General features: G+C 31.0%; 3 protein-coding genes, 1 long non-coding RNA gene and 1 pseudogene across 7 annotated transcripts; 2 read left to right on the top strand and 3 right to left on the bottom strand.

Annotated features, from left to right (window-relative positions):
* Window positions 1-592: 592 nt before the first annotated feature.
* LOC104717687 (flavonoid 3'-monooxygenase CYP75B137) lies at window positions 593-5,717 on the bottom strand. 2 transcript variants are annotated; one of them, XM_087483622.1, is made up of 3 exons: window positions 4,964-5,717; window positions 1,516-1,839; window positions 593-1,398 (listed from the first exon to the last, which is right to left on the bottom strand). In XM_087483622.1, exons 1-3 carry the CDS (start codon window positions 5,582-5,584, stop codon window positions 775-777), a joined length of 1,569 nt encoding a protein of 522 aa, XP_087339748.1. In that variant the 5' UTR covers window positions 5,585-5,717; the 3' UTR covers window positions 593-774. The 2 variants fall into 2 exon arrangements, with proteins under 2 accessions (XP_087339748.1, XP_010433602.2); XM_010435300.3 differs by lacking the exon at window positions 4,964-5,717 and having other exon boundaries at window positions 1,516-2,548.
* Window positions 3,994-5,702, top strand: LOC147948683 (uncharacterized). 3 transcript variants are annotated; one of them, XR_015579659.1, is made up of 3 exons: window positions 3,994-4,528; window positions 4,651-4,757; window positions 4,936-5,702. It is a non-coding gene; the product is annotated as an uncharacterized LOC147948683 (long non-coding RNA). The 3 variants fall into 3 exon arrangements; XR_015579657.1 differs by having other exon boundaries at window positions 4,078-4,528; window positions 4,878-5,702; XR_015579661.1 differs by having other exon boundaries at window positions 4,104-4,528; window positions 5,174-5,702.
* Window positions 5,718-7,390: 1,673 nt separating the features above from the next.
* LOC109126316 (uncharacterized) lies at window positions 7,391-8,717 on the bottom strand (annotated as a pseudogene).
* A 4,297-nt stretch (window positions 8,718-13,014) lies between these two features.
* LOC104717676 (uncharacterized) lies at window positions 13,015-14,476 on the bottom strand. Its single transcript, XM_010435289.3, has 2 exons — window positions 14,265-14,476; window positions 13,015-13,783 (listed from the first exon to the last, which is right to left on the bottom strand). Exon 2 carries the CDS (start codon window positions 13,759-13,761, stop codon window positions 13,228-13,230), a length of 534 nt encoding a protein of 177 aa, XP_010433591.2. The 5' UTR covers window positions 13,762-13,783; window positions 14,265-14,476; the 3' UTR covers window positions 13,015-13,227.
* A 2,076-nt stretch (window positions 14,477-16,552) lies between these two features.
* MYB42 (myb domain protein 42) lies at window positions 16,553-18,675 on the top strand. Its single transcript, XM_010435278.2, has 2 exons — window positions 16,553-16,978; window positions 17,857-18,675. Exons 1-2 carry the CDS (start codon window positions 16,716-16,718, stop codon window positions 18,446-18,448), a joined length of 855 nt encoding a protein of 284 aa, XP_010433580.2. The 5' UTR covers window positions 16,553-16,715; the 3' UTR covers window positions 18,449-18,675.
* Window positions 18,676-22,026: the final 3,351 nt, after the last annotated feature.

Raw genomic sequence — 22,026 nt, forward strand, 5'->3', positions numbered from 1 at the left:
AAAATATATTACTCAATGTATGAAAATGTGTGTTTTAACTTCCACATCGGCGGGTTGGTAAAACTAAATTTATATAAATGATAATTTAATTTTTTTTTTTTTGCTCACAATTATAATATTAAAATTACTATTTTATATTTCATAAAATAATGATGCAAATACAACAAATAAACAATATAAAAATGTAATAATACATCAAAAATAAAATACTATAATATTCTAAAATAATAAGTATTCAAATAGACTAATAGATTTACATAACAATTCAAAATAAATATTATCTCAAACAAAATATATATTTTTAAAAATAAAACAATAATTTTTATTATTATATTATAAATTTTTAAAAAAAATTGATAAGCACGGGATATATCCTAGTTATAATCTAATCAAGAAAGAAAATCATATTCATTTGATTTAGAACAACATATGGTCCACGCATCATCATGTGAGTTCTCAGACAGTGGGGGATCCAACAAATGTTTAATTTTGATCGGATGTCAAAAAAAACTTATTATATAAATTAAAACTATTTATAGTCAAATTTAACCCAAAAATAATATCCAACCAAATTTAGAAAATCAACTGGTCCTAGTTCAATAATGTTTTATTGCAAACGGATGTTTTGTTTTAGTTACAAACTTTATAATGAGTAAAACTTAAAAAAATACATTTACCTTTACCCCCTAAAAAAGGAGTAATATTTTTTTCTATTGTACATTAGTAATAATAATTAATATAACTTTTAAGGGATTGTTTCTACGATTTAAGCTTTTATAAATAAAGATTCGAATCGGATAATCTTGGAATGGGCAAGGCAACAAGAGGCGTTTTGAGCTTCAAGACAATCCCAAACTTCTCTTTCAAATCCAACACTTGTCCTTCCGGTATCTTCCAATCGAACGAATGTAATAATGTCGCGAGAGTGTACAAAACCATCCTCTCAGCGAGTGCTATACCCGCGCAAATTCTCCGTCCAGATCCAAATGGAATAAACCTATAATCTGTTCCACTGAAATCATAAGACTCATTATCAAGAAACCTCTCAGGACGAAACTCAGTCGGATTATCCCACACATTTGGGTCTCTCTGAATAGACCAAACGTTGATGAAGGTATTAGCGTTTTTAGGAATGGTGTAGCCGCCCACAACCGCGGTTTCAGTCGGACGATGAGGGACAAGCAAAGGAATGGTTGGATAAAGTCTAAGTGTTTCTTTCATAATGGCGACTATGTAAGGAAGACTAGTGATGTGTGATTCTTCAACTATGTTGTCTTTGCCTACAACTTTGTCTAGCTCCTGTTGCGCTCTCCTCATTAAAACTGGGCTGCTTATTAGTTGGGCCATCGCAAACTCTATCGTGTTGGTTGTTGTATCTGTACCACCAACTACCATATCCTTCACATATATATGACAATAGCATTGATAAAGTCAGTCTTCATAGTTGCAAGAATATGCTATCCTCCGAAGTTAATATTCTAAATTAAAGTATTAAAACTGAAATAATTTCATTACCATTAGTACGGCTTTGACATGGTTGAGTGTAATGGGAACCTCAGAGTCGGCTTCTTGGTCCTTTAACTTCATCAAATGTTGCAAGAGGTCTTTACATTCACCATCATCACCATCCCTACTTCTTAGTCGTTGCATCTGCTCGATGGCTTTAACAAGTATGGCATCGAGCTCTCGAGCACACACATGCATCTTCTTCACAAGTCCTTGAAGATCAAAGCTTGCTAACATTGGGAGAAAATCAGAAATATTAGGCTCACCCAAAAGCCTAGTTATTTCAGAAATAACTCCTTTAAACTCTGTTCCAACACTCTCCATTTCATCTGCTTTCACCGTACCTCCCCATAACATATTCATCGTGAGGTTCATCATCGTCAAAAAGATCTGGTCACCGACGTTGACTGGTGATTCTTCTTGACCTCTTTGGTACAAGTATCTCGTTCTTTCCCGGATCTCTTTGCATCGAAACTCGTAGAAAGAATCCAAAGTTTTTCGGTTAAGAAGCTGGAGAACGCAAACTTTTCTAAGCATTCTCCATTCGGCACCGTATGGTAACAAAACAAGGTCAAGACCGCCATAGGTAACCACTCGGCCTGTGAGAGTGATGTCATGGTTTGAGAAATTGATGTCGTGGTCTTTAAATATCTCTTGAGCTAGTGCTGGAGAGTTGACCACGACGGTCAGTTTTGAACCAAGATTGAGTTTGAAGATTGGACCGTAACTTTGAGCGAGGTTTGTAAAGTATGTGTGAAGATCCGGGTCAAGAAAGGGAAGGTTTCCGACAATAGGTAGCCCTCGCGGTCCAGGCGGTAGAGGCGGATGCGGGGAGCGTTTCAAGAAGTACCACAGAATCGATAAGATGGCTATGAGAACGATAACTGCGTAAGGTTTAACATTGATTAGTATTGTGTTGTCGGTAAAGAGAGCTGAAATCGGAGACATCGTTTACAGTTGTTGTCCCTTAATGATATTGTATACGGTTAGGACGTACAGCATTATTTATCTTCAAAGTTAAGGGTCTTAAGATGATAAATTGATAACATTTGAATGGATGATATAATTTCATCATTTTAGAAAATCAAAATGTTTAGTTGTTGACTTGTTGGACATATTTTAACTTTAAAGTCGTCAAAAATAATAATATATTATTTTCGTCAAAGAAAAATGATAGTATATCTCTAGGGATCCAAATTTTGAAGTCATCCAAACAAAAGAGATACATTTGGTGTACAATGCTTAAAAAAAAAAAAACTATTTTGTTTAAATTAACAATAACAAAACAAAACAAAAAAAATTGTCCACAACTTTCAAATGCTTTGAATTAAAGAGCTTGACTAATTTAAACCATTAGAAAGTTGTTGGACAATATTTGTTTTTGATAAAAATGTTGTGGACAATTTTATGTAATACTTTTGGTTTTGGGCGGTGAATATGATACGCAAATTATTTGTGTAATACAATTTTTTAAGGTCGGAGACATGAATACGTAAATCTCTAATACGGAACTTGAGACCTTCTCGACTCTCTCTCTCACGGGATGGCCATGTAATACCAAACACATATAGCGTATCGTTGTGGTTTTCATAAACTAACTTTATGTATAACAAAAACAGCGTATCCATTTGAAGTTTGTTTTTAGTCCAATAACATGTTTTCGGTATAGAACCCGAATTTAGTTTCTTTGACAAATCATATCAACTAGCTATCATACTCTATTTAAATCTAAAATTAACCAAACGTCACAACAAAGGTTACAACAATCCATAAGACGAGATTGAGCATCGTCACATTGTACAATTTCTATTAAAACATACATTATATACGTCCACAAAAACAAAATGATCAATTATTTTTCTCCTTATTAACTTTTCATAAACTTAAAGATAAAGATTTGGATCAGACAACCTTAACACGGGTGTTGCAACAAGTGGATTCTTCAACTTCAACACAAACCCGAACTTCTCCTCGAGCTTCATTTTTTCTCCTTCCCCTACTTTCCAATCAAAAGAATGCAAAAACGTCGTGATGCGGTGTGGAAGCTAAGAATGGATAGGGATGAGAGTCCTCCTCTCAGGTCCTACTCAAGGTAAGATTTTTATGGGAGTAAGAGTCCTCCTCTCTAGGCTTACACAAAGCTTTCTTTAAAATAATTCTTTATTCAATTCAATGTTGTCTATACATGTGAGGGTTCGATCCCTTTTATAATGGATAATCAAATCTAAAACTAAGGGAAGAAGATAAACACCAAATATTCTAATCCTAATCCTAAAAGTAAAGATTATATATTCTTCCATAATAAAATAGAAAATTAATCTAAATCCTAATTGTGAGCTATGTAAACACCGACGTCAAACACTACAAGAAATATTAGCATTGATAGCAGAAAAGCATAGCATTGTTTTCGTAAACGCTATCGTTGATAAAAAAAAATAAGACTATGTAATAGCGTTATAAAAATGCTAAACCTAAAAATGACTAAGCGGGAAATCTAAATTTGGGAGTCGGAACCAAAAACCACAAAAAGCGGGTGATACTTAGCCAAAAAAAAATTATTTTCTGCTTAACTGTAATCAAAAATATAAAAAAAAACCATTATTGATTTTATTTTCCTTCTAATTTCACCTCTTCGACTCCAGATATTCTCTTCCCTCTTTGTCTCAAAATCTCTTTTCTTCTTCAGATCTCTTCTTCTCATCGTATTCAGATCTCCTCTTCGTCTCCAGATTTCCTCTCTCTTCTCTTATTGTCGTCTTCCTCCGCCGCCGCGACCACCAAACCCACCCGATTCAACCGAAACTCAGTCCTCCTTTGATGAAGCAAGCTTTGATTAAGCTTAACGGATGAAGTGGATGATGAAGCAAGCTTTGATTAAGCTTAACGGATGAAGTTTCTTATAGCTTAAATACGAGCAATTTAGGTTTACTTTTTGTATTGGTTTTTGATTTCGTTTAATTTGGTATGAAGCAGGTATACGGAGACATCTTCAATTGCTTTAACGAAAGAAGTGTCTAAGAAGGTATGAAGCTTTTTCACTTGGATTTTAAGATTGATACATGTGGGATTTATGGTTTGAACTTTGGCTGTTATTTTAGACTTTAAAAACTAATAATGGTTCTTAGAATCGTTGGTGTGGTGCAGGTGTCGTTTTGGTGTCTTTGCAGGTGAGGATGTGAAGAGGACTTTGTTTATTTCCATGGTGTTTCTTCTACTCTCATCTGATTTGACGGCCAAGCTAAGTAATAAAGGTATAAAGTTCTTTGGGTTTATTTATGGTTTGCAGGTGAGGATCTAAGAACTTGGTTTGTTTCCATGGTGTTTCTTACATGGGTTTATTTATGGTTCTTTGAATTTGTCTGCTTCTTCAGTCCAAAAGTTTGTAGGATTTTTTTACTCTTAGCTTTGTTGTTCTTCACCCAAATTTAGGAGCTTTGGTGTGTACTGTCATCTTTGAATCAGCAACCGTTGCTCCCCACAACATTTGAGTCATAACATTCAATATGGTCACAAATATCTGTTCCCCAATGTTAACCCGCGATCCAGCTCGAGCCCAGTCCGCCAAATAGCGGACCGTTCGCCTGGTTTCGAGACGGTGAAGTGAATGGAAAGAATTTGAATCCAGCATGGCGTTTCTTAACATTTTGTTAATGCAAAATTTTCTCAGCATTCGCCATTCCTGTCCGTATGGTGACCAGACGATATCTACGCCACCATACGTGCAACCTGCCACATTCACGTTCGCAAAGATGACGTCATTAGTTCTTAGAATCTCGCGCGCGGCTTTGAAAGAAGTGATCACAATGTTTAGTCTGGTGTCGAGCCAGAGTTTGAAAACGGGGCCGTGCTTTTGAGCAAGTTTGTGAAAGTAAGTGTGAAGCTCCGGATGGAGGAATGGGAGGTTTCCAACGATGGGAAGACCTCGTGGACCCGGCGGTAACGGTGGAAACCGTCTTTTGGATTTGGCATAAAGCCATATATACCAAAAAAGAGTGGACACGACGATCAAAGCTAAAACAGAGTCCAAGAAGTTGCCGTTGCGATTTTGGACCGTAAAGAAACTGAAAATTTCAGACATTGTTTCCCTTTATGTATTATTGTTTATTTTATTTTTGTATCAAATTTTGGACATGAAGTAGCGACTATATATAGTTGTCAGGTTCCAAGTTGATCAATTTTAGCTTAATTTGTTATCATAGGTTAGATTTTTTTTTCCGTATCAAATCTGATAATTTGTCAACGGTATTACTCATTATGTATTACTTAAAATATAGGAAAAATTAGAAATAAAAGATAAATAAATCATTTTTTGTCCATCTATGCATTCTGTGAATAAAGATAATTTATTCCTAAATTACCCTTTATCTTGAATATAACCAATTTTCCAAAAAAAAAAAAAATCTGTAAAAAAATGATGTTGAAAGCATGAAGATACAGAAAAGTTCAAAAATATGTTGTTTTTGTTAATGTTTTCGATGTATGAAATTTGATCTACAAAGTTTAGAACACATATTCTAATTTTATAATATATATTATATACACTGTACATATTCTACGAACTTTAGATTATGTATTCTACACACTCTACATGTTCTATAAAATGTAGAAGGCATTTATGTTCTACAATATTTAGAATACTGATTTCTACAAAATCTATAATACGTATTCTACTATTTCCTCTCTGTTCTAAGTAATTTAGAATACATTTTCTAACCTTTATTAATGTTCCAAAATTGTTAGAATGTGTATTCTTAAATTTTTGGAGCTTGTCTATAAAAAATAGAAAATACGTTCCACATAATTTAGAATTTCTTTAATAAAATGGAAATAAAATCTAAAAATAAGGAAACCGAATATATGCATTTGATTACGTCTACAAATATTAGATGTTGTGTTATTTTAGATTTTTATACCTAATTGATTATGTGTGACGTTTTTTTCTTCTTCTTTGTTCTTTCTTCTTCCTTTATTCTTCTTCTTATTACGACCTCCACTTTCAAAATTATGTCACGAGAGTGGGACATAAAAATATGTTACAGATCTTTGTAACATGTGGTGAATGGATATCTTTTGATAAGGAGTGGAAGTTTATTGTTGATGAAGAAAAATGTGCTAGATTACTCACCTTGTAATCTACAACAACTCTTGAAGACCTAAAAATGATGGTTTCAGAAGACTACACCATAGAACATACTATGGTTGATGTGGAATTCAGCTATCTACCTATAGATCTCGGCGTTGATTCTCCTCCAGTTCTTGTAAAGAATGAACGACAGCTAAAAATTTTTGTTGACTATTTTAAAAGGAAGAGTAACATACGATTATGTGTGACGTTTATAGCAAGAGGTGACAACCAAAGGAGTAGAGTGAATACTGATTTGAATCAGAAACTACATGATTCAATTGAAAGGGGCAATGATTGTCATGTGCGTGAAAAAACTGAAGCTATGGTGAATGAGGATAAACAAAATGATCAATTCCTCAGAAATTCCTACGATGTTAAAGTTGGATCAGCGGTTGAAGATTCAATGGTAAAGCATGGGAAACATTTCAGAAGCAAGGAAGCGTTACTAGCAACTTTAGAAATTTGTGCGATAAAGAATAAGGACTACAGGGTTACAAAATCTGATAAGAAATTTTGGTGTATACGCTGCGTACAAAAGGTTTGCAAATGGAGGGTTCGTGCTGAGTGCTTAGATGGGTCTACATATTTCAAAATCAATAAGTTTGTGGCAAAACATAATTGTGCTCCTTCAAAGAAAACAAAAATTTGTAGGACACCTACTCACAGATTTGGATCTAATTTACAAACTTATTGAAACAGAATAAATAAAAGGGAAAGAAACATGTCACAATAAGCAAAGTAAATCAAGAAAACTGAGATCTATCTCTTACGTACCACATATTTACTTGGCTGATCTGTTGGATTGGACGGTTGCAAGGTTGTGGATCTCCTTGTGAGTCTTGTAGTTGCAGATGCAGAGATGAAATCCTTCACTAGTGATATATCATCCTCTAATTTTCCCAGTCGTGCTTCAAACTTATCGAAGGAAGCATCAAACTTCTCGAAAGAAGCATCAAACAGTCCTTTAAGAAAGGACTTCGTTTCTTCATTTAAAGCAACATGTGTTGCAGCTGCTGCTCGTTGACAAAGCAATTTCTTTTTGCGTGTCTCTGCTCCGTGATCAGGCTGTCTTTTCTTACTCCTCTTCAAACTAGAGGCATGGTTTGCTTCATCATTCATATGAGGGAGCTCTGTCCCAGCTTCAGTTACCTCCTTCTCACCTTCGATATCAATCTCTTGTACATTCTCAATATTGTCACCTTCTATATCATCATCTTTAATAGCTCCCCAAACATAGTTTCCAAAATCTTCCCCTGATCTGATCATATCAATCATATAATCCACTTCACCATCTTTGATTTCATCCGACCATACAAATATTGCATCCTCATTTCCTAAATAAGAAATGAATGGATAAACAACAGCCTACAAAACAGAAAACAATTCAAAAAATCAGTGTAGATAATCATATGTGGAAAACTAGCAAGAAAAATAAAGTAACACTGCATGTTGTGACATATGTGGAGATCTAGCAACAAAAATAAAATAACACTTTAATATGATAGAATCCAAACGAAATTAACACCGAATGTAGTCTCTAAGTAGTATAAATATAATAAACTCACATTTGACTTAAATGTGCTCTCCACAAAAATGATATCCTCATATGAAACATTTGCTGCGCCTTTCCAATTAGAGCATTTAGGAGCTTCGATCAATTCACTATTAATTTTTTCTCCCAACAATAACCCAATGTCTGGAACTTCTTCCATCACCCATATCTGAAGTGCATATGAAAATCCATACAAAACATAGCTTTTGGTTTTTTTCAAATCACATCTTGTTTTCACAATACAATTTTGGTAGATAATCATAAGCTTTAAGCCCCCAAGGATAATTACGAACATTACGAAGATCTATTACCATCTTGATGTATAAATGATTGATTTTTTTGTATCACCCTTAGCCATGACCAACCCACCTATCACACAAATATAGACGAAACGGATTCTATCCTCCGGAGTCCACTTCTTAACATCTTCTATGTCATCCAACAATTTCTTTATGCAAATCTGTCCATCTCTCTTCAACAATTTACTCCAAAATCTTTTATCATCTTTCCAATTCTCATAATCACACCTTCCATCATCAATGTATTTGAGTCCACTTACTGCATAAAATTCTTGGAATGAAAATCTAAGTGGTTTTCGTCCAAACACAAACCATAACTCATGTTTTTTCTTTGTTACCAATTGCCTACACATGATGTTGTGTACCAAGCGAGCTGAATAACCTAATTTGTTTTTGTGTATTGCAAAGACATGAGCGAACACTGGATCTCTCTTCACTTCATCATACTCTGATGGCAATGCTTCCTTTAGTTTGCTCAAAAGAGACATTTTGCAGCTGTTATTTATCTTTTCCACTAGTGGCTCTTTTCCATCTTTAAATAGACGTTTTGAACATTCATTTTCCATGTTTGCACAAAAGCAATACACACTTAAAATATAAAAAAAATCATGAAAGTGGATCAGCCACAATGTGAACAAATTATTTACGTAGTTATTTACGTATTACCAATAGCAAAACAAACTCTTTTCATGAAATAAATCAAAAGCTAAGCAACTGAAGCGTAACTACTTACACCTAATAGAACGAATCAAAGCAACATGAGTACTAAATATAATAAGTCCAACTCATGCAAAGAAATCGAAGCTACCAAAATCAATTTTAATCTGTTTGAAACATAATTTTTACCTAGAATATATATGAAGCTCTGAATATTTATAAACCACAAAACTATTAAGAAATGCCTGCTCTACCTTCTAATAATAGAGAATTAATAAAATTCTTATTGAGGTTCTGTTTGGAAAATTCTGAGTGCCACAAAGATGGTAAGACAAATCGATGTGAGAGAATAAGAGAGAGTAAGATGTAGAAGAATAAAGAAAAAAAATTGTTTATGAAAGCTCAATTTTCTGAAGAAGAACAATAGATGAACGACAACTACAAGTATTTTAAGTAAAAGAATATTGTATTGCCTTATATTTTTATTCCAAAAAATATTAAAAAAAAAAAAATTGATTTAGGAAATATTTTTTTAACGTTTTGTAAGATTTTAAAAAACTAAGGTTATAATGGGATTTTAATAAAATGAATACATATGTGACCAATCTTGTTCATAGAATGCATAGATGGACAAAATTGATTTATTGATTGAATACCAAGTGATTGTGAATGATTTTAAATGATTTATATAAATTTCAAATTCAATAACACATGATTTCAGATGATTATTAAAAGTCACTGATTCAATAACAGTGAATTTAAGAATACCTTAAAATCTTCTAAAATATCAAGTTCAATACACCCCCTAAGTTGTTGTAGATAAAAACACATGTGTATGATTTGTTTGTTTGATTATCAAATGTGGCCAAATCTTTTTTAAGCTTTAGAATAAACGAGTTAAGTATTTATATTAAGACTGTTCAATGATTTTTGAATAAATACTTTATTGAAAAACCTGGTCAATGATTTTCGAATGAATATTTTATTATCAATTATGCAATGTAAAAATCTAGATTATCTATACTATTAAAAGGGAAGCATTTTTAATAAGTAGACATAGATTAAGAGTTTATTACAATGAAATGCCACTAAAAACTGAATAGGGATAAGTATAAATAAGGAGCCAAACATATTGAAATTAAATTGGAACCAAACAGATTGATAATAATTAAACTAGCCGAACAAATATTAAATGATAAGAACACATAAAATCGGAAACTATTAAGATCTACTATAAAATCGGAAACAATTAAGACATACTATAAAATCCAAAATAAATCAACCCATAAAAATTAGCTAGAATTTAAACAACTAATTAAAAATAATTAACGCTTAATTTATAAGGAAGTTGATATAATCTTAGCAATTTAATCTAGGAAAATCTCAGAAACTAATACCAAAATCTCGAAAAAATCAATTAAACATAGATAATAAGGAAATCAGAATTAAATATCCATAATACTAATTTGTACTTGCAATAACTAATCGACAATTAAAAATCAAAACAGTTAACAGTATACCATTTTAATAACAAACTAATTGATTGTTTCTTAAAATATTTACCAATATAACAAATGTTTTTCCTTTATCGATCACAGTTGTAAATGTATTTTTGAAAATTTAGAATTATTATTTTCCTAACCATTTGGAGTAATTTTAGGAACTATAACAATTAAGAAAAATATATTTTTAATGATGAAAGATTTTTCTATAACCCTAAATGACAGCTTATTTGTTTTTGTAAAAATAGTGCTTCTATTGACAAGCCGATCACTCAGATTCATTGCTGTAGTTCTATTAAAATATTTCTTTTGGTGTTTTTTTAGTGTTCTTTTGGTGTTTTTTTGTTTGTTTTATAAAATCAAAATTTTTCTCACCTCAAGTTATTTATTTGTTTCAGATTTTTTCCCTCGGAGATTGACCGAGTGACATCTTGAGTATGAAGCAAAAAGAAACCAGGGAAAAAAAATATTAAGTTAATTCACTAAACCAATAATATATTAAATTCAGGTATTATAGTCTCAAAATTACATGTAAACTAAAGTTATATTTTGCTTTTTGTACTTCAAAAAGCAAGTATATAAGATTAAGTACACGTGAACATTAGGATGGAAGATTATGATAATTTCATTCCCATGTATATATACATGTATTAATGAGAGTTTGACTCTGAGCGGTTAACAGGACAACGAATATGCCATTTTTGAATAAATATGACATCATCAGTTACATATTAAGATTCTTAATTTAATATCGGATTATTTTCTTAAGCTTATGTTTTCTCACATTTTTTTTTGTGGTTTACACAGAGTGACATGTAAAGCCAAAATCATAGGAAAAACTGTTACAATGTTTTCAATAAAAAAAAATTCAGAATACACAAGCTACACCGCACCTTTTGCACAACTCTACAGGTTTTAAATTTTATTATAACTTATATATTTATAAACTTATAATAGAATATAACGTTATTGTAGTTGTAACCCTCAAGTTTTCAATAATATATTATAAGGTCTGTTCGTTTCAACCCTCAAATTATAAGTGAGCGACTTAAAAGTAATTAGTGTCGCTAAAACTAAACCAGAGACAGATTAAGAAAACGTGAACTTGCATGATTAAACGAACTGGCCCATAGTCTAATCAAAGTTTTGAAATTACATGATTAAAAGACTTTTAAAAATGATTTACGATTGTAATGTCTAAGGTAAAACAGGGAGGAGAAAAATCAAGGCACTTCTTGACGTGTAGTATACTTTACTTGTGATTGATTTTACTATATTTAGAATTATAGATGAAAACAACATGTAATTATGTACTAGATTTATGCATCTATCTACAAATAGTGTAAGATATATATATATATATATGTGTGGTATAAAAGATAAATTATTTTTAATATATTACATAAATTGTAACTTCACATTTTTTTTTGTTTTACATTTTAGGGGTAGATTATTTTTGGTTGGAAGAGAAAAAATCAAAAAGGTAATTTTGTTTTTTCTGGTCGTAAAGACCAGCATAAGATCTCAAATATTTAAATTATTATTAAAACCTTAGTTATGCGATAGAATATAAAATATATATTTTTTTTGAACAAAGCGATAGAATATAAAATCTCAAATAATTAAATTATTATTAAAACCTTATTTATACGATAGAAAAACCTTAACATATACGGGACGAGACACATTTTCTGTCCCAAAATAAACATACCGTTTTCTCTTACTACTTTTTTTTAATGTATTGTCTTTATTGATAACAAAATAAATTTGATCATTCTTTTTTGTCTAAACCAAATTAGAGTTTGGATCTTGAATATTAATAACATTTCCAAAAATTTGTTTACAAATATGTTAGTAAACTTAGTTTTTAAAATCAACCCCGCACATACGTGCGGGTCCGAATCTAGTATAAAATAATACAACTACAAAAAACCAAATCGGGTAATAATATAAACTTTCAGCACACACAAATCACTTTGGACAATCTCAGAAAAGTTTTATCATAAGAAAATAAAATCGAAGATATTGAATGAGTAATGGTCTCCAACTTACAAAAGCTTAAGACATCATCACTTTTACACAGCAACCCCAAAAAAAAAAAACAATTCTAAGAACAACAAAACCAACATTTTACATAATCGGCCCTGTTACATCACAAACCGGTAGGGTGCAAGGGACTAGAAATTTGGTTTGGACAACCTTGATATAGGAATTGCCATGAGTGGTTTCTTTAACTTCACAGTGGATAGGAGGAACAAGCAGAGGAAGTGTAGGATGAATCCTAAAAGAGTCTCTATCATAATAGCTCGCAAGCAAAAGTATAATAAAATGGCTCCTATTCCAAAATAATTAGGAAACAATAGAGAAACCAGATTTTACGAAAATAATGTGGAATCAATTCTGAAAGTTTGATCTTATGAACATAATCACAGATTCTAATTATTTTTTCCGTTTGCTTTCAAGTAATAACAAAGGAATCAATTCTCATTTTCCTGTATCATTCATAAGATCTCAGAAAGCAAAAAAAAAACAGAAACTCTCCCCTTCTTATCACAAAAAAAAAAGTCTTTACCAATCTTATTATCTCTACTTTTCCTCAGGATTCACTTGCTGTCTGCACCGGCGTGCGCACTCCTGGTAACTCATAACCAAACCGCTACATTTCAGCGGGTTATCAATGTTCTCTTTGTAGCATTTCATCCACGCTTCGTGATCTTCAGAACAAGGCATTGGTTTCGGTTCAGGGATCTTATACTCTTTCTCCCTCAGCTCCTTGGCTCTCTCTGTCACTTCATGAACAAGGTTCTTCTCTACTTTCTCCAGCTTCTCAAGAACCTTCTCACTCTCTTTCGAAACAGACTTTATCAACTCCAACTCCGCGCTTGCTGCTGCTGCTGCTGCTTGTTGCGGTATTGGGAAGAAAAACGGTGGCTGCATTGGTAACTCCGCCATTGGATTCGGCTTCTCTGCATCGTGGTGGTGTGTTTTCGCTTCTTGTTCCACCTTCCTCTGTGGTGACACTTTGGGTTTGGTTTTCTTCGCCTTCCTCTTTGGTTGATCGTTGCCTTCAGCTAGCTGATTGATCAGCTTTGAACTGATCTGAATCGAAAAGTCGCCCATACTATACCAAGTTTGCAAAACCCTGAAAGATGAAAAATCCATATCAAGAAACACAACAAAGCTTCCTTAAAGTTTTCCCAATATCTTCAATTCAACGACCCAAAGCTCTAGCTAACTACCATAGCAACATAAGTTGACTCTTTCGGTACAAGTTCTAGATTATGTAAAGCTTAAGCAATTACAAGAATGCAGCTAAAGTTTTGAGTCCAACATTGCTACAAATATACACAAAAATGTTTATGAATACTTAAATCCAGATTCGAAGATCTTAATATTCCCATCATCGTAGATATAACACTGACCAAATCGATCTTTACAGAATCGAATGAGTGATTCATCGAAATCGATTTAGAACGATTCTGGATAAAAATTTCTATAGAGCAAGGATTCAGCAAAAAAAAAAAAAAACCCTAGAATCTCACATCAAGGATCAAAAATTCGATGGGAGGAAACCAAAATTCACATATAATTGGAGATTACGATAGCGAAGAGAGACTATATACCTTAGGGAGAAGAAGATCGGAGAAAGGATCGGTGAACGGCGACTCTCTCTCTCTTCGGCTAGATAGGAAAAAACTCAGTCGTTGCAGCTACGAAGACGAGAAAGAAGAAACTGAGAGACGCTGGTTTGGAAATGTATGGGCTGTTACAAGATAAAAAGTGTTATCTTGAGCCCAATTTTGCTTATTGGGCTTTTAAGGCCTTTATATCCTGCCTATGTATTCGAAATGTTTTTTGATCCTTGTTATGGTCATTAATTGAATCAATTAAATACAAATTGGAAACTTTTAATTCTTAATCCGAAATTGTATAAATAAATAAAAAAATATACAAAAGATCAAAATTTTCTTTTGCCTCAGATCATTAGTTTTGTTGGACCGGTCCTAACTTTTGTTTTATACGTAAATTTGAAGAAGAGTGCATACCCGTGTCAATTGGACACGAAACCAAACATCGTACCTTAATGTATCAAACTAACCACACATGACTTTACAATATTAGATAATATTAACTTATTTAGGAAAAGACCTGTATAGCTAAAATTGCAAGTCACTTTGGGAAAGAGTAGAACATAAATTTGATCTAATTATGTATACAGGTACGTACGTGTCAGATAGGTGTTCGTCTCTATTATTTTTTCGTATAGATAACATGCAAATATATATATTACTATAAGATAGCTTATTTGTTAATAAGTCACACGTGTCTACTATCAACGTAAGACTACGAACCAAAATGCTTACTTACTTTTTGCGGTATTGTCTACGGCAACTGCTAATCTCCGACAACTTCAATATCCTTTGACGATGTCAGACTTCCAACACTACTTGTATATTGTTTTCATTGAAAATTCTTTAAATATAATAACTTATAAGTTTTATTTTGTTAAGAAGACTTTGCTAAACTTCGAACACTACTTGTATATTGTTTTTTCATTTAGCATATGCAGGATTCTGACTTGATGTAAACCATTGAATAAGTGGTTAGTTTTGTAAAATGTTAAAAGTTAGGATTTGCCAGTTTTCATTTCACATTAGTTCCAAAGTCATTTTCACCAACCAATTAATCTAAGGTTTTCCGACACTCCTTAGTTTTCGTGAAATTATATTAAATTATGATTTACTTTTGACAAATATTTACTCAAAGTAACCTTTTTTTCTTCTTCTTCAGCAGATGATTTGAATACCTGTCATAATATATACATTATCTGATTTCTCTAGAAATATTTCTGTCGACATTAAAAATTCTATGATATATATATACGAGTGGTCATACATTATTATATTAGTGCTTCATATATATAATAATTATGAAAACCTCGATTTCTAGTTTATACATCTACCAAAAATATTTAAATCATCTCTCCATCACGTACAACTTAGTTTATTATGTACGCGTATTATGTATAAATATGTTTAAATTTTGAATATGTTTATACATGAAAATGAACCATGCATATCCTTGTTATGTATACTGTATACAATATTGATCATCATAAGAAAGGTACAAACTTAATTTCTTATAAACTGTTGAAATTTCCACATCAAACATACCATCTATTCTTATTTTGGTAAACACACACACACACATATATATATATATATATATATATATTTTATTTCTGGATATTCAATATATATATAATCATTCAGGTTATCAATTCCAAGTAAATGAAAGAACATGTGATGCATATATCTTATTCATATATAGTTTATGAATCTAATTCTATATAGTGTATGCAAAAGTCTGGCTAATACTCACTACATATAAATAAAAATTTTATAGTCTATATAACTTTTATCTGACTAAAGAGTTTTTTTTTTTTTGTTAACTCAGAGAGTAAATCCTCAGACCTATGGAGGGGTCCGAGACTAATCTCTCTGGAAGAGTCGCCCTGTTGGTCTAGACCAGAGATCGATTCTCCCTAAGCGCAAGAATTACTCAGTTTTATCCCTTTGACCACATGGGTATGGATCCATTGCTTACAGCCCATTTGTATAACCGGGAAGGGGGGGGGACCCTATCCATGGGATGCCCTTCCCTAGAGAGACTAAAGAGTTTATTTATTATCATGATCGGACCAAAGATTAGAGATATGATTTCTGAAATTTCTAAATATATATAAAAATCTTAAAACCAAAAAGACCCTTCAGTATCTTTTACTCTCTCGTTACACTACTAAATCACCTTAGCGGGTCAACTATACATCTATATATGTATATACGAAATTAATAAAATAATTATATTATTCCTATTAAGAAAAAGGATGTGGCGGACGATGTGAGAAAATGTTGGGGTTATATATAGGTGGGTGAGCTTAGATGCTTAGGCTTTTGACATAAATCTTCTAGTTTGGTATATACTTTCTAATTTCTAAAAATTTAAGGTCTCATATCTCCCTAAAACTAATATACATAACACATATATATATAAGTATATATAAATATCAATTAATGGGGAGGCAGCCATGTTGCGACAAGCTTCTGGTGAAGAAGGGACCGTGGACGGCGGAGGAAGACAAGAAATTGATAAATTTTATATTGAACAACGGCCACTGTTGCTGGAGGGCTTTGCCAAAGCTGGCCGGTCTCCGTCGCTGTGGGAAGAGCTGCCGTCTACGGTGGACCAATTATCTTCGACCTGACTTGAAGAGAGGTCTTCTCTCTGACGCCAAGGAACAGCTTGTCATCGACCTTCATGCTCTTCTCGGCAACAGGTTTGAGCTAGTTTTAACTTTTAACCAATTTCTTTTATAGTATGTAATTGATCATTGGTCATTAATTCTAGTTATACATGCATTAACTAAGGCTTCATGATTAGTAAACTTTATTCTAATATGTATTATGTATCAGCGATGTATAACTAGCTAGAATACATATTTTTTAAAAAGCCCTATACGATGTATAACTAGAATACATATGCATGCATTAACTAAGTCCTATACGATGTTGTCACAAAGAACGAGACTATTTGCCAAAGTTCAGTTCACCAATATAGTACATGGCTTATATCATATGCATGTTTTAGCCCTGTATTTAACAAGTTTGTTGTTCTTATTTTCATATAAATCGGGTTATTCCGAGGTAAATAACTTTCACATGTATTTTATTAAAAAAATTTAGTTCAGTCAAACTTGATGTCTAACTTTGTGAAACATCAAAAAAGCTATAATATATATGTTGTCTAATGGTAAATGCTGTAGAAAATGTAATAGCTAGTGATGAAGAATTGAAAACTGATCTTACATATTATTATATAAGATAATGTTTGGATTATATTATTGATGACTAGCATAAGAAACGATATATGTCTTAATTCAGTTTCCCATCTTTGAACTAAAGTCTTCTATAGTTTTCTTTATAAAAACATTTTGCATTCTATTTCAAATTTTGAAATTAACTTCGAGACAAAGTAACGTTCATCGCTTCCAAATAGAATATTATAACTTATTTTGTCAGTTTCCTTTGAGTTATATACTATATTCGAAGGCACAAGACTTTGATATCTCTACCAACAACCTCAAACCATTATTATTCAAAGGAAAGCATATTAAATGTAACTAAACATATTTCTTAAATTTCATTTTGTATGTAGATGGTCCAAGATCGCTGCAAGATTACCAGGAAGAACAGACAACGAAATAAAAAATCATTGGAATACTCATATCAAGAAGAAGCTCCTTAAGATGGAAATCGATCCTTTGACCCATCAACCTTTAAACAAAGTACCTACCGATAAAAATTTCGCCGATATATCTGAAACTTCATCAAAAGCGGGCAATGTAAAGAGAAGTGATGATAAAATCATAAAAGTCGATGAGACGACAAAAAATACCATAGATGAAAGTAGCACGATCACTCATCAAGATAGTTCAAAAGATGATTATGAGTTACTTGGTGATATTATTCATAACGATGAAGATTTATTTAACATTCTATGGACCAACGATGAACCCCCTCTACTCGATGCATCATGGTGCAATAATAACGTCGGTGTTGTTGGAACAGTCGCAGACAAGAACAACATTGCGGCCGGGGAAGATTTCCCGACATGGCCATTAGAAGAAAAGAACGGTGACAGTTGGATGTTTTTGGATTATTGTCAAGACTTTGGTGTTCAGGATTTTGGGTACGAGTGTTACCATGGTTTTGGTCAAAGCGTCATGGAGACTGGCCACATGGATTAATTAGCATATGCAAGAACGTAGCACATGCATGTACAGACATATATATGTAAATATGCATACGCATGCATCATAGTACGTAAGATAAAAGTAATGTATGAAAAATCATGTAAAGCAGTAAAGAAGCACCATGGTCTTCAAAAAGTACGTATAATATTAGGGTAACGGTAAAAGTATAAATAGGGTTATGGTTAATGAAGATCACTTAAGTGAGAGTTATTCCTTTTCAACCCAACTTTTTTTTTTTTGACAGCCCAGCTGGAGAACACCAAATAATAAGTACTTTTGGCATCCAGATTTGGTGTTTTTCAGAGTTTTTTGTTTTGGTCAAAGGGTGTTATCAATTCACGTGAACACGATGAGAGACTCTCGGACCACTCGGTTTGTATATACTATCATCTATACTATTAAAAGGGAAACATTTTAAATAAAAAACATAGGGTTAGACATTATAACAATGAAATACCACTAAAATCAGAATAAGGATATGTATAATCTTTAAAGCCAAACAAATATCAATTAATAAGGAATTGTGGAGCCAAACAGATATTAGCCAAGAAAATCAGAAATGTATCCAAATAGATACAAAATAAGAAGTTTCCTAAATAATGTATCATAAATAAATCATATCAGTTTCAATAATTAAGGTAATCACATTTTAATTACTCAATATTTTAGAAAGTTGTTTAAAGTTGTTTCCATAACAATCAAAACTTAAATTCGAAATTATATATATATATATATATATAAACTTATTTGATTTGATTTTATACTTTGAGATAATTACGGAAACAACAAATCAATTTAATATAATTAAATATAAAAAAATCAAAACAATAACAATATGTTTACTTTATATGTAAACAGTCATATTGACAGTCTACCAAGTATAACAAACATTTTCCTTTATCGAATTGTATTAATAATAGCTCTAAATGTATTTAAAAAAATTAGTAATTGTTATCTTATTTACATAAACTACTAACCAAATTTTTTGGAGTAATTTTAGGAACCATAAATATTAAAAAAATATATTTTTAATAATGAAATATTTTCAATTGAAGAGGTAAGTCACTACACCAATAATAAATTAAGTTCATATATTATATAGTCTCTAAATTATATGGTATAATAAAATATAATGTTATTGTTGACACATAACCCTCAAGTAAATAATATATACAGTCTAAGCAGATTTTTGATACGCATGATTGAAAGACCTTTAAAAATGATTTACAATTGATATAGCAGAATAGAAAGTGTGAAAGATGAGCATGCAAGGTCATAAAGGGAGTAGTATAATCAACTAAATCAAGGGACTTTAATCTTTACTTTACTTGTGAATAATTTTACTGTTTCTATATAGATGAAAAGAACATGTAATCTTATAGTAGATCTATGCATCTATCCACACATAGTGTAAGATATATATGTGTGGTACAAAAGATAAATTGTTTATTAATATATTTTATAAAACTATTTTGAAATTGTAAATTCACAGTTTCTGTTTAATATTTGACTAAAGCGTAGAATATTTATGACCCGCTGGATCTGGTCAAATAAACAAGTGGATCTTTGTTTATAAACTAATTGAATTAAAACCAATAACTTGAAAACTAGCCAAAATTTAGGAACGTTATTTTTAAAGTTTCCATAACAATTGAGGTTATTAAGATTGATATTGTATATATTCCAACTTATTTAATTTTGGAAGTATATCCTACTATATTAATTGAGAAATACAAATATAAAACTAACCTTAAAATGTGTAAAAAATTACATTCAATTGCCATTAGTAAAAAATAATTAAGTTTAATTAACTAATTTAAATAAATATAATTAACTAAAAATAAAAAACACTCCCAGATCAAATATTAAAAAATCTAAAAAAATCTAAAAAAATATTTTCTCTCTCTAATAAATTATGGACGAAATTACTAATTATTTTTTTATAATATATAAACCAATCAGAATTTTAAAAACTAAGATTTTATATCAAAATATACAATACGATTATTTTTAATAACTAAATTCGAATATTTTGTTAAGTTTTCAAATTATGATTCTCCTATCATCTTTATTTTATTTTATTTACACATTGTTTGGAATTTTCATATAATACTTATAATTTAACATGCATATTTTTTCTGCATATGTTGTGATTTGAATTTTTAAAAACGAAGATATATTACTCATTGTATGAAAATATGTGTTTTAATTTCCACATTGGCAGGATGGTAAAACTAAATTTATATAAATGATAAATTAATAATTTTTATTTACTCTCAATTATAATATTAAAGTTACTATTTTATATTTCACAAAATAATGATGCAAATACAACAAACAAACAATATAAAACTGTAATAATACGTCAAAAATAAAATACTATAATATTCTAAAATTATTATTATTCAAATAGACTACTAGATTTACATAACAATCTAAAATAAATATTATGTCAAACAAAATAACTTAAAAAAAAAATAATAATTTTATTATTATATTATAATTTTTTTAAAAAAATGTTGATCTGTGCTTTAAGCACGGGATATATCCTAGTTATTTGATATTTTTAAACACGATCATCTATTTAATATTATTCAGTAAATACAAATCGTCAATTAGTATACTAGATTTTTATTTTTTTAAAAAAATTAACGAAGCTATACTAATTAATTCATACTAAAACAAATGGAAAAAAAAAATTAAAAACGAATATGAATTCCTATTATATTTTCAGTTATAAAAACATTTATTATAATTGTCATATATAATCTAACCATAATTTAATATTTTTAAATGTAGCACATTCCTCCTATAAATTTGGAGTTTAGATTCATTAGTATCTCAAAAATTTGAATATCATAAATTTCCGAAATTATTAATTCAAAAATATACTAATTGAAAATTTTAGGGATCCTCGTTTCATAAGTTAAAAATTCAAATTTTTATTGTTAAGGATTTAATAGATAAATAATAGTAACTATTAAGATTCTAATAATTTTTTATATTGTTATTAATTAATGCTCATAAATTTTAAGGTGCAAGTAAAATTTACAGTTTTTGGTTAAAATTGAATTGACATAAACCTAATTTAGTATACAATATATGTATTTGTCATCGACAAAGGTCCGATTTATAGTCAATCCCAACTACACGGGATAATGCGATTTATCGAAATCGAAATTTGGTGAGATCGGTCGCAGAGATGGTGTTGTAACCACTTAGCTAAAAACACTTCCCATAATATATCTCTTATATGTAAATACTATGCATATGTTTTTTGTGGATTATCAAGTTTAACATAATAGTTGCTGATCGCTAACCCTGATCACATTTGATCCGGGTTAGCTATCATGTCAATCTAAATGATAACAACTTGATGAAAGCAAATCAATATAAGTCTGTGTTATAAATGTTATATCAAATAAATATATCTACTAATAAAACTTTGTACATATATGCATGTTTGAATCTCTTACATATTCTTTATTCGTTGGACTAAAATATACAAGATTAAATAAAACTTAACATATAAGGAATGTAACGTATTTACTGTCCCAAAATAACATACCACG

This window comes from Camelina sativa, chromosome 2 (genome assembly GCF_030686135.1).
Source record: "Camelina sativa cultivar CO46 ecotype springtype chromosome 2, ASM3068613v1".
Taxonomy (NCBI): Eukaryota; Viridiplantae; Streptophyta; class Magnoliopsida; order Brassicales; family Brassicaceae; genus Camelina; species Camelina sativa.

Bases quoted from the DNA above. Each gene is read 5' to 3' on its own strand.
- LOC104717687 (XM_087483622.1), bottom strand. From the start codon at position 5,584: ATGTCTGAAATTTTCAGTTTCTTTACGGTCCAAAATCGCAACGGCAAC. The intron at 1,840-4,963 runs TCAAAGATGACA...GGTACGGTGAAA, and splicing joins GGGGAGCAACGGTTGCTGAT to GCAGATGAAATGGAGAGTGT. The intron at 1,399-1,515 runs GTAATGAAATTA...ATATATGTGAAG, and splicing joins ATGTCAAAGCCGTACTAATG to GATATGGTAGTTGGTGGTAC.
- LOC104717676 (XM_010435289.3), bottom strand. From the start codon at position 13,761: ATGGGCGACTTTTCGATTCAGATCAGTTCAAAGCTGATCAATCAGCTA.
- MYB42 (XM_010435278.2), top strand. From the start codon at position 16,716: ATGGGGAGGCAGCCATGTTGCGACAAGCTTCTGGTGAAGAAGGGACCG. The intron at 16,979-17,856 runs GTTTGAGCTAGT...TTTTGTATGTAG, and splicing joins CATGCTCTTCTCGGCAACAG to ATGGTCCAAGATCGCTGCAA.